The sequence below is a fragment of the Leptidea sinapis genome, chromosome 28 (genome assembly GCF_905404315.1).
Source record: "Leptidea sinapis chromosome 28, ilLepSina1.1, whole genome shotgun sequence".
NCBI classification, from domain to species: Eukaryota; Metazoa; Arthropoda; class Insecta; order Lepidoptera; family Pieridae; genus Leptidea; species Leptidea sinapis.
Window position 1 is genome coordinate 2,376,538 of NC_066292.1, and position 13,597 is coordinate 2,390,134.

Sequence of the window (13,597 nt, forward strand, 5' to 3'; positions counted from 1 at the left end):
ATTACTCTACCTATAAAGAAGGTTCAACAAAATCCAGGCGTGATAATATATGCAATTTTCCCAGCTGGTATCAGACCCGGAATTCATCGCAGGGCAAGAACCCTCAGTGGCGCAAGAAGTAGAAGCGTCGCCTCTCACTACGGAGCCCTCGGTATAACGGTCACCCGCCACGTACCGATTTGTTTTCGGGTGGTTTTCCGTTTTACGTTTATTCAATGCTTTATAACGTTGGTAACGCTCTTGTGATTTCTTTTGTTACAAAAGACTATTGACTAATGTAATCACATACTATTAGGTGACTTTAGGTATAAAACTGAATGACCACATCAATGTAGATGTGGTGTTCAGGCAGATGCTCTTGGACGTCACCGGTTATCCTGCCTTAAATCGGCAGGCCGTATCAGTCGTCATGCCAGCATTAATGAAGTCATCCACAGGGCATTTGCCGCTCCTAATATACCAGCTGTTTTAGAGCCAAATGGTATTACCCGCCGCGATGGCAAGCGTCCTGATGGAATGACGCTGGTGGCTTGGGCACGGGGAAGGGCGCTGGTGTGGGAAGCTACTTGCGTCGACACTCTGGCTCCTTCTCATGTCCAAGTTACGTCAGTTGGTGCTGGGGCTGCTGCTTCGACTGCCGAAGACAGCAAGCGTCGCAAATAAGTTGGTCTCAGTGAATCATACATCTTTGTGCCCTTTGGTGTCAAGACACTTGGCTCGTGGGGCCCAGAAGCGCGGAGAATGTTCAAAATACTATCTTCGCGCCTCAATAAGGTTACTGGAAATCCAAGCGCTGGCAGCTATTTCGGTTAACGGATCAGCCTTGCTATCCAACGCGGTAATGCTGCCAGTATTTTTGGTACGCTTCCACGTAATGATAGTTTTAATTTTATGTAGTCGTAGTATTGTAAATATAGTTATAAGATTTGTTTTGATCAGGTGACTCTTTTATAAATAACTCAATCACCTATTCACCACTCAACCACCATTGGTTACTGGGAGCCCTTGTTCGTCATAATAGATATGTGTCATCGTAGGACTTCCTTGTTAGTTAATGCATGGTTGATACATATGTTATTTTCTGTATTATGTTTCCTTCTGATATTATTATTAAGTATTCAGCTGAAAACACGTATAACAGTGCAGAATATAAGGAACAAGAAGACACACAAACGTTAGTATCTGTCAAAATGCGTCCCAAATAGCTCTCGAGCCACGCGAAGCGTGCGCTAAGAATATTTTGTTTCCTCTTTTCTAATATTATTCGTTTTCTTTTCTATTGTGATGACACGATATTTATTTGTTTACCTACAGCATGGAGATTATTTGTTTAAAGCAAATCGTGTTCATTAAGAGGTGTAACGTCGTACACAAATCAGAACTTGAATCGTACTTTAGTGATAGTTAATTTACCTACTTTTTCTTTTATTCCAGAGATCTTTGGAGGCGTCCAGGGAAAATTCATACGAGAGGGAGGAATATCACTTGCACGGCGATACTGACCCTTTATTTTATAATAGTCAACCTAGAACTAATAGGTAACTTACAAATTCTTTTTTGTCCTTACTTATAGTTTATTTTACTACATCTGCATCTCTTACCTTACTCTCTTGTGTCTCAAGGTTATGATAGACTACACGTTTCATTTACCATAAGGCCTCGTCTTGTCACTTATTTTTTTATTATTACCAAAAAAAAATGATTACATCCTTAGGAGAATTCATTACTTTTATGACGTTGTAATTCTATGTTTACTACTTGAGGGTGGTGTTCTGCAAACATTCATTTCAGAATGTTTGGTTGTTCTTACAAAGATTCGAGAGAATTCTATTTTCTACTAGCTGATACCCACGACTTCGTCCGGGCCCACACATGACTAAGCAAATAGTGCTAAAAAAAATCGTTGTTTCTTAAAAATTTAATCGCACACTTAAAAAACACTATCATTTTATTTATATAGAAAAAATATCTATAAAAACATATTACATACCTGATGAGAAAAACAACTTGCTGAAGCGTGTTTATTTCGAATAACTTTTTTAATAATAAGGCGGTGTTTATCATTTCAGGATAGATGCGTGGTCACATTTGCATGCGCAAGCCAGCGTAGAGTCTGCGGTGTCATGGCAAACAGCCGCGGACTGGCAGTCGGCAGGTGAGATAAACGAAATCTAGAGCGCTGTATGACAATGATAATTAAAAAAAAAAAGACTTCAAATATAAATTTGAAACGGCTTAGAACACGTTCAATAGCTGAAGGTAGCGACTAGTACGACCTATTTGGCGTTCCTCCGTCACGGTGAGTGAGATGAGATTGCAGTCGCGCCCTGTCTTGCACATGATAATTTCGAGAGTATAATAATTTGACTTCAAAGCTATAGGCGCCCCTCGCTAGAATTCTTCGCGAGTACAATAAGTTAAACAATACCAATTAAGAGCTTGATAATATTTGGTAGTTGGCTGGTCAGGTTTAAAGAAAGCGTTGTAATGCACTACTCATTTTGCATTAGCCAAATAAGTCCTTTTTATTTTTTTTTAGATAGTAGGTTACATTTTTAATTTCAACTTTTATTTCTTCTTTTGTTTGTAGCCATAGTATTATTTTTATTTTTGAATAGCAAATTGGGTAGTTTTTTTCTATTTTTTATGTTCACCATTATTATCATATATTTTAGAACAACAAATTTTTTCCTAAGATGTAGAAATACTTAATACGTGTATTAAACACTGAAAATGTTTAGAACTGGCCAGTTAGAAACATTACTAATGAAAACTTTTTTTTGAATTTAAATTTTAGAATTCTCTGGTAATCTAATTTAGTATATTGCATTCATTTGTCATTTGTTTTTGTGAATTGGCGGCAAATATAAAACTCTTGTTACACGTGAAAATGAACCTAACGCGAGAAAATTTTCGGTCGATGATTTATTATCACTTTCGTTGTGAGCTTACTCAACAACAAAGCTATGATAGGCTGCGCTTAGCATTTCTTAATCAAGCCCCATCTCATGCCACTATTGACAATTGGTTTAATGGGCTTAAGCGTGGACATTGCAATCTCAATGGTGATCCGCGTATGGGACGTCCTTTAACAGCGACTACTGAAGATAACATCAGTGCTGTGCGACGCATGATAGAGGAAGATAAGAGAGTGTCCTATCAGCAGATACGGGCAAGCGACAGTTGTGCTAGAAGATGGAAGTTACTGAAGACTGATATGTCAATCGCTGTTTGCCTGTTGTCTTGGAAATAATTCGACAGCACCGCCCTCGAAGCACTTCACCACGACAACGATTCAGGGCACTCCGCAAGACGGACTGTTGAATATTTGGCTATGGCAGGTGACGAGATAATGAGTCATCTGCCAAATATGTATATAGTCCTGACCTGGCGCCCTGCGACTTTTATTTATTCCCAAGAACTAAAGATAAAATTCGAGGTTTTGCTTTATGAGCCCTGAAGATGCGGTGAAAGTGTACGAAAATGCCATAGAAGAGACCCCTAAGGAAGAATGGGCCCACTGCTTTTCTCAGTGGTAAAATAAACGTATTGGCAACATTCTACATTAAGCCGTTTTTCATTTTCTAAACATTTTCAGTGTTACCTAGGTATAATGTAGTGTACTTTAATAATATATAAAAAAAAAACCATATTAAAAAGTATTAAACGTGTACTAAAACACAACTACGATATTTTGAAGAAGACCAAAATAAGATAGTTACTGCATACAAATGCTTAGACGCTATATAATTTGAAGAAATCCCTCAACCTCTCATAGATTTCACTTTAATTATCAAATCTGATTATTTATAATGCAATCTTCAAACATTTGAAGTATTTATATAAAACGATATAGATTTAAACTAAACAACAAACGATTCTCGATGACAGGTTCATGCCACTTTAGTAGCTCCCGTTCAAAAATAAGACGAGAATGATGTATACATCATCAGCCATTGTTTTCCTCGACCATATCTTAGGCAAGGTAACAACTCGCCCCTCGACGCCTGTACAAGAAACCTGCATCGGGCACTTTTTACATACATTTAATGTTATAAGTATATTTCCTTTCATATACAGACATCTGAAACTCTAACGAACTGATTAAATTATTATTTTTTTTACAGAAGACACTCGAAGGCCAAGTCTTGAAAGACAGAACACGCTTTATGATGACAGTTGTATGGGTTATGGGTTTGAGCCATATTCTTCTAGTACGCACATAAGGTAACAATATTTTTTTAATTAAATATTTATAACACCGAGCTTATATCAGTGTATGTTGCTCTCCTGTTATATTTGATGATGAGATTAAACATTCAATGTATTATACCAGTGGGAGGCTCCTTTGCACAGGAAGCCGCCTAGATTATGGGTACCACAACGGCGCCTTTTTCTGCCGTGAAGCAGTAATGTGTAAGCATTACTGTGTTTTGGTCTGAAGGGCGCCGTAGCTTATGAAATTACTGGGCAAATGAGGCTTAACATCTTATGTCTCAAGGTGACGAGCGCAATTGTAGTTCCGCTCAGATATTTGGGTTTTTTGAGAATCCTGAGCGGCACTGCATTGTAATGGGCATGGCGTATCAATTACCATTAGCTGAACGTACTGCTCGTCGCGTTCCTTCTTATCATAATTATATAAATATAACAAATAAAAATAATAACCAGTATAGGTATAGACCCCCATATATCGTAGGCAAGGCCTTTGTCTTTAAGTGTTTGGGATCAAAAGCTATTTAGGTTTCAAACATTTCCCGGCTAATGTCCACTGTTGGATAAAGACCTCCTCCAAAGATCACCACGACGTTCAGTCCTGCGCTACCCTCGTCCAACCTATTCCAATGATCTGGAACAGATCATCGGTCCATCTTTTGAGGGGGGGGGGAGGCATACGTCTACCGGTTCATGGTCGCCATACGAGAACTTTACTGCTCCACTGGCCACATCTAATTCACATTAATCGTGAAACTGGACATAATTTTTGAACTAATTGGAATATTTATTCTAATTATTTTTTTTTGTATTCAACAATGTGTTCCCAAATTGATATTACATGAGTAACTTACTAAATGTTGAAATTCAGTTTTAATAACAGACGTTTTCATTCTTATAAAAGAATTTTTATAAGTAATACACCCATACAAATGATAGTTTCCTATCTCTGACTTATTGTATTAAATATTAACGGCAGTTTTCAACAACGTATCTCTAGTTACGGATATATTGCTATCACCGTTTAAAGACAAGATCTTATCTATCCATAGTTATGTCCAATATAGTTAAATTTATCGTTTTAGTTCAATGCTATTTAGTTCAATGTCGATAGGTTATTGAAATCTAAGTAAGCGTAAAATGATAGATATGTCTACCTCTAAGTTAAACTGAGGATAGATAGGTTATTGAAAACGGCCGTAAATCTTTCAAATAGCAATCGTTCTTTAAATTGTTAATTATAATCCGGCTTGTAGTAAATATATGTTTAAATATTTCGATTAATTGATTTAAACCTTTCCGGTATCATTGGATGTAACAGTTCACAAACACGTCATGTTTGATTTCAGATATGAAAAATTTAAGTGCTTTGAATTACGACGCTAATTCAATTTCTCTTTTTACTATGTGTTTTATGATTTTAAAAATTACAGGGACCATTCACGTTTAACACAACAGCCGAGCTACGAAGAATACTATGATGCAACAGGCTACCCGTATCCATACGAGCCTCACTGGGATGGCTTCGTATTCGAAGAATGCGGCCTTACCCCCAACGAGTATCAGAATATTATCAATAAAGTGCGGTCCTCTGTCGTTCAAATACCAAGAATGGCGCCAAAACAGGTATTGTTTATTCTTACAAAACAAATCTTATAACTATATTTACAAAACTATGATTACATATAATTAAAACTATCATAATGTACCAAGAATACTGGCAGCGTTGCCGCGAAGGATAGCTAAGCTGATCCGTTGACCAAAATAGCTGCCAGAACTTGGATATCCAGTTGAGGGAATAGATTGTACTTTGTACATTCTCCGCGCCTCTGGGTCCCACGGTCCCAGTGTGTTGACACCAAACGGTACAAAGATGTAAGAAGACTCACTGAGACCGACATATTTGCGACGCTTGCGATCTTCGGCAGTCGAAGCAGCAGCCCCAGTACCATCTGACGTAACTTGGACATGAGAAGGAGCCAGATTGTCGACGCAAGCGCCGTCCTATACCAGCGCCCTTCTCCGTGCCAAAGCCGCCAGGGTCATTCTACCAGAATGCTTTCTATCGCGTAATAATACCATTTGCTAATACTTACAGCTGGTATATTAAGAGCGCCAAATGCATACGGTATTGTTACTATGAACAAAGTATGTAAGGATGTACTAATTAATAAGGTGCAAAGTATGCTTGTGGCGGCGTCGGGTCGTCTCATTCTCACACATAAGTGCGAAGGTAACGATGGCTGGTCTATGCGTCAACTCGTGAGCGAGTGCTGCTTGTGGTGCATGGTCGACCTGTTGTAGTTAATATATCATTGTATTTGTTTGATTCGATTACTAATTATGACAGTAAACACGACCATGTGTTAGAATGCTTCGTGAATTTTCACGAACAATAAATTCAAGCTCCTAATGTCGATTCATCCCATATATTATAATTTATATTTAAAACTGTTTATTTATTATTACTTTTTATTTAATTTCATATTTAAAGTGCTATTTAACATTGAACATGATTCATAAAATATTGCATGCAGCACCTTACAAACTAATTTTTTATGTATATTACAGTAGATGTAAATTATGTATTTTCATTTAAAAGTGGAGCTATTGAGTTTCTTGTGTATTCTTCTTACCAGAAATACTTTTTTCTAAAATGGTCGATTATAGAAATTTAAATTAAATATTTGTAGTGACAATTCAAAAGCGCTTAGTTTATCCTTTTGAAATAAAGTTTATTTGACTTAGACTAGGACAGGACATTAGTAAACCTCTGCCTACAAAATAAATGTGTTACGAAATTCAAAAGAATTGTTTAATGGTAAAGATTACTATTACATATTAATTGACTTTCTTAATGATACCACAGACTGCGAATGTAGGGAACGCCCTCAGGCTATTTAATAATAATAATAAATTTTATTGTACGATATCACATAAAAGGGGAGGGCGTATCAATTACCATCAACTGAATGTCCTGCTCGTCTCGTCCCTTACTCTCATAAAAAAACACACATACACATTGTAACGAAATGAAAAAAAGCCCACTGAGTTTCTTGCGCCCGTTCTTCTCAGGTCTGAGGCATACTATTTCGAATGGGTGGTAGATTTTGACGGTCCATAAGTAATTTTAAAGGCCGGAACGCATTACAGCGGCGCTGCGCTGCGCGTCGCTTCACGTCGCTAGACGGTACCTATCGCACTAAAACTGCAGTATGCGGCAGGTCGCGTCATTTCTATAGCAGTTTGCGTGCGAGCAACATTACAAGATGAGCGATAGTGACGAGGTCATTATTTCTTTATTGTGTTCAGAAGAAGAACCTATTAACGGATTAGGAAAAAAATAACACTTCAAAGTCAAATAACCCTGTTTCAGTTAGCCTTAAACTAAGCGGTTTTGAATCGTCACTATAAATATTTCTTTTAAGCTACTGAATCTACCATAATGTTTCGGAAAAAGTAGAGCTCTTGAAAAGAACATACAAGAAACACAACGGCCACTCTTTTCAATCAATAGAGTATTTTGGAATAGCTGTAATATACAAAATAAATTAGTTTGTAAGGGTATGCATCCAAAGTAAATTAATATAATAAAATTATTAACTTATTAAATTAAACTAATAATTAAATTATTTTTATTTAGTTATTAAAATTAATTAAATTATAAAAAAAACAAAATTCTATAAATTTAAAAAACGCGCCGCTTGCTGTGTCGCACTGAGCGTCGCGGCACTGCGCGTGGCGGCGCTGTGCGTCAAAATATTCTCTCGGAGGCAACTCTGACGCTACGCGCAGCGACGCGCAGTGCAGCGCCGCTCTAGTGCGACATGTTCCATACAAAATGGTTGAAATAATATTATGACGCTTAGTGCCGTGCAGTGTAGCGCTGCGCAGCGCCGCGCTAATGCGTTCCGGCCTTAAATCATATTTAGAATAAAAATATTGGAATTTGAATTTGAAACTTTTTCATTAAAGACCCGTTAGATTAAAAGGCATAAAAGGCGTTTATTTTCTCAAAATTGATTCCTTTAGAATTCTTTTATTTTAGATACTACTAAAGCTTCGGAAAAAAATCGCACTCTTAGAGAGAAGAAGTGGCGCAAGAAACTCTCCCAGCATTCTTTTTTTGCGCTTTTTTCAATGAAATGTACAATATTGTACTGTCATTGCTATTGTTATAAAAAAAATAATCATAATCTAGGCTAGTCCCAGGCTGTCGGATCACTTAGATATTCAGCTGTGGAGTAGTACCTAGTAATTACGACAGAGCCATTTAAATAATAAAACATTTAAATTTATTTATATGCTGATGATAATGCCTGAACAGTGGCTGCGAATTTATTATAAAAGTGTATTCATTTACGCTTAAAGATATTATGTATCTTATGAAGCCTACTAGAATTAGTTACAAGCAATCCCTCATTTCTAGTGTTATAATAATGAAAATCACTATTAAGAACAAAAGGTGATTAGTTTTACTTTACCAATAGATTATTTCTAATACATTTAACAATCTAGCGCGGAAATGCTGCCAGTATTTTTGGTACGCTGCCACGTAATGATAGTTTTAAGTTTATGTGTCATAGTTTTGGTATGGTATATAAATTGGAAGTAATATTAATTGAAGTACAATTTGTGTGTTTTGTTTTAGATGCCGCCATCGTCTCGATACTCGGACCACAATGAGATGGCTCCATACAGGCCGCGGCCGCGTCGTACTACGGCCAGCTTACCTGGTAATCACAACACTATTTGTATATACTACGACCAGTGGGAGACTCCTTTGCACCGGATGCTGGCTAGATAATGGGTACCACAACGGTGGCTATTTCTGCCGTGAAGCAGCAATGTGTAAGCATTACTGTGTTTCGGTCTGAAGGGCGCCGTAGCTAGTGAAATAACTGGGCAAATGAGACTTGATATCTTATGTCTCAAGATGACGTGCGCGAATTATTGGTTTTTCAATAATCTTGAGCATCGCTGCGTTGTAATGGGCAGGGCATATCAATTACAAACAGCTGAACGTCCTGCTCGTCTCATCCCTTATTTTCATAAAAAAAAGTATTAATTGGACAACTCATTTTGGAACTACTTAATGACGATCTAAGAAAAGACAAGAAGCAAAAAACTTCTATTATTTACAAACCGGACGGTATTTGTGTAGCTTAAACTCGTGATCTGAGCGCACTCGACGTCCTTCGATCTGTGTGGATTCGGATGCAGTTCTATTCGGCTTCGGCTCTGGCAGGTTCTATTAATCCAAATCTTATGCCCGTTCTTCTCGGGTCTTTGGTAAATATATCTTTTCGCGTAGGTTCTGACAATGCTTTAGTTATTGTCTTATTATTTATATTTATGTCCTTTTACACCGTATGTGAGCTTGAATTAAACTTGATTTACAAATCGAACTTCTTCTGGGTCTGAACAGCGACGCCGTCTTCCACCCCGAAGCGTGGTAGGGCGTTGCCAGTTCCCCCAGGGAGCGACTTCAGTTGGGCGAGACGAGGTCGAAGACTACCGCGACCTCCCGCGCCCCATCAGCGACGAAAACCTATTCCACAGACGAACACAAACGTGCCTTACACACAACGTGAGTATCTGTAGTATCATCATTTCTCTGGTTTTTCTAAGCAAGAGAACGAAACAAGAGTCCATGTCACGTCAGTTGGTGCTGGGGCTGCTGCTACGACTGCCGAAGACCGCAAACGTCGTGAATGCGTCGGTCTCAGTGAATCTTACATCTTTGTACCATTTGGTGTCGAGACCCTTGGCCCATGGGGCGCAGAGGCGCGGAGAATAGGGCTACGAGAAAACCAAGCGTTAGCAGCTATTTAGGACAACGAATCAGCCTTGCTATACAAATTAAATCAAATCAAATATATTCTATATCGTATGTAAATTGCATTACATTTGAAATATGTCATTTTTTCATACAGCTCGTTCGGAAGGCAGATTTCCTTAGAACGAGCACGAAACTATAAGATTGCTCTTTTCAAAACATAATGGCATTACAAGTTCTTATCTTTTCTGTTCTTATCTAATCCAACGTGGAAATGTTGCCAGTATTCTTGGTACACTTCCCCGTAATGATAGTTTTAATTAAATGTAATCATAGTATTGTAAATATAGTTATAGGATTTGTTTTGTTGTTGTTTGAGTAAATATATTTCTCCTATCTTCATATTAATTACCGAATTGCAGTATCGAAGCAAGTTCACGTAAACAAGATGCACGTTTTAGCTACAGGTAGATATAATGTATAAGCCTGAAACATCACATAGTAGAACAATGGTTACTTAAGTAATGTACATAAAAATTCCACCATAGCTATAAGTAAAATAAAATACATAATTTTTGTTAAATGTTACAATATTATTCGTATATTATAGCAATATGCAAATAAATTGCTTTTATTGTTTCAAAAAAAAAACTCATCTTCAATTGTTATATCATGTTATATCGTATATGGTTAATATTTTATTTTATTTTATTTTATTTTATTAGGAAAACAAACAGTATACACGACATAAATAGGTTACAAAAAAGTATACATCTATTAACCATTTACAGTTTTCGCATATAAGAGACTATAAGCGTGTTACAAATAATTAACAAAAATACAAAAAAAAGATCAAAAAGTAATACAATAAAAGTATATAGATATATATATACACGAAGACAAATTGAATGAATATTATAGTATTCAGGTATTTAGCAATCAAGAGTACACACACTCATCCAACGCCTCGTCAATGTACCTCTCGACGCGTTTGGTGACGTATTGAATATATCGAAATCTGGCATATGTATTTTATAAAAGCACAGGGGTGAAAAAAAAATGATAAAAGCCTTAGAAACCAACATTATAAAAAAATCATACTAATATTATAAAAACTACAACCTCAGAATTAATATAAAAATGAGGTCTTTCAGGCTTAAATATTCTTTCTCAGCCATCTTTTAAAATTTTACAAGTAAGAAAGCGCTTAATCGAGACGCTATCAATGACTTTTCATTGAGAGTTTAAAAATACTGTAATAGAGACTCCTTAGTATAGCGACTCCTTAGTACTTACCTTAGTAGTAATAATAAGAGAGAGATAAGTTTCATGGTACGAGGGACACAGGTGTTGTCAAGCGAAAGGCAGCGGACTGCAAAGTCTCGGTAAACTAATTTGGGGAATGATATTTGTAATAGTAATAAAAAATAAAGTTATATAAATACTTTTACTTAATTTTATCAAGCCCTGGAGAACAGTTTCTAGAAAAGACAGCTTGTAGCGGGAAAATAAAAAAGGATTGTGTGGTTTTATGAAACCACTGTAAAAGTGAAACTTTTTTTCACATTATAGACATTTAACTAAAAATTTTTGGAATAATATTTCATTAAGGGTATAAAAATCGCTTTATAAATAAAAAATAAAAATAATCTTAATTTTATACTTGGAAAATTGGAATGATAATGGGAAATAATAAAAACAAACGAAATTGCGTTGAGCAGTGGCACAAATGAGTAATAGTAGAGGCGCCGCTCGACCGTCACGCGACATGCAACACACAGACGAAAAAGTTTGAGACGATGTTATAAAAGTTTCACTTTAATAAAAAAACAATATAAATATTTATCTTTGTTTTAGCTGAAAGAATGGTGCCCGATGTTGGTCACAGATTCGATGTTTATCAGAAATATCAAGACACTGCCACAGACCAATATCAAGATAATAATTATTATACTACAAGGTACGTTACGGAACTCTAACTAATATTTAATTAAACAGCTAAGAGTAATGAAGGACCTCCAATTGGTTGGTAATTGCTAACCGATACGGCATGGAATGGCAAGCGCGGGTGAAGCGCTTCGCGGCGTTAAAAACAAGGGGCGCGACGATCAAAACGTTAACTTGATGCCTTGCCCATTACAATGCGGCACAGCGGTGCACAGGATTCAATACCCAAAATTCTTAGTGGCATCGTAATTTCACTCGTCACTGTGAGACAAGATTGTCAGTCTTATTAGCCCACCAATTTTAATAGCTACGGCGCCCTACAAACTGAATTATCCTTCCATATTATTGCTTCTTGGCAGACAAAACTATCTTTTAAAAACATCCTAAGCAAGAAAATCCATTACATTACTAATTTTTTAAATGCCCTGACATAACATCGCAAAGATTTGCCTCAGAAATTATAGATGAAATACTTACTGAGTTAAGAAACTCAAAAAGCTTTTTCAAAAAGCTTCGAGCAAGTTATTTCTTGCATCTATTAATTCAAATTTTACTTACTCAGTGACGAAGATGGTATGCAGCCTTTTTTCAACGAGACTCCACATGCAACGCCTTCGGCAGCAACGGGTAAATTTTTATTATTCTACATATTATATTATACAAATAATTTAAGTAAATATGAGTGTTTCAAAGAGCTGTTTGACCGAACTCAACCTTCGCATTACACGAAACAAACTTGAAATTTATCCACACTACAACCAAACTATGGATGAGCTTCTTTGACTGTTGTTTCCAACGGGTACCTTCAAAAAGCGCATACACTTTTCTAACAGAGAGATAACGATTTGATTCTTCTGGTGTTGCAGGAGAATGTTGGACGCGGTGATCACTTAACAACAGCTGTTGTACTGTATGATCAATTATTGTCCATAACTTACATATAAATTAAAGACATATTTATATTTATTTTACAAAATCTAGAATAAGCATTTGTTTTTCTTCTAAATCAACTGAGGTGGTTTATTTGAAGAGAGCGAATTACCATTTCAAAACGTTACACCTTAGGTTGTACTGTACTGTACACAGTTTATGGTAATCTACGTTAACTGGTATGGTTGGTATGAACTATAGAAAATGCAAGTTATGTTATAGATCATCAGGTCATTCGAACTCCTTACAAATATTAATGATTGCACTTTTTAACAGTATGCTTCGCTCGCCTTTATATTCTTATAATAGAGTCAAATATCATTGAAATGAAAATAAAATACATAGAATCATGAAAGTAAAACTAAAGTTTAAAACTAAAAAAAAATGCTCATTAATTTTTTTTTATTTTGCGAGGCATTTTGAAAACGAAATTATAACTGAACAGACAGAAGAACTATTTATATTTATATTTTTTTTAAATTATCTATTTTTCGCGTGCGTCATGAGGATATCGGTGACACGAGCCCTTAAGATTTTTCTCTACCAAAAAGTGTTTAGGTAAACTACATAAGTATAAAGATACAAATTTTGTTACTTGTTTACGTTATGATATTAGTAGATTAGAGGTTTCTTACATAAAACATAAAAAACACAATTTTATAGTTGTTTAATTATCATTAATAGATTAATAAGTTTAAAAAATACAATCTAAGAATTCATAGGAAC

General features: G+C 36.1%; 1 protein-coding gene across 1 annotated transcript in view; it reads left to right on the forward strand.

Moving 5' to 3' along the window:
- LOC126973054 (phorbol ester/diacylglycerol-binding protein unc-13-like) overlaps nt 1-157 on the forward strand; it is a 115,531-nt gene extending 115,374 nt beyond the window's left edge. The window contains exon 8 of the mRNA XM_050820168.1: nt 65-157. Coding sequence (XP_050676125.1) covers nt 65-157 — 93 coding nt within the window. The remainder of the gene's footprint in view (nt 1-64) is intronic.
- Nucleotides 158-13,597: the final 13,440 nt, after the last annotated feature.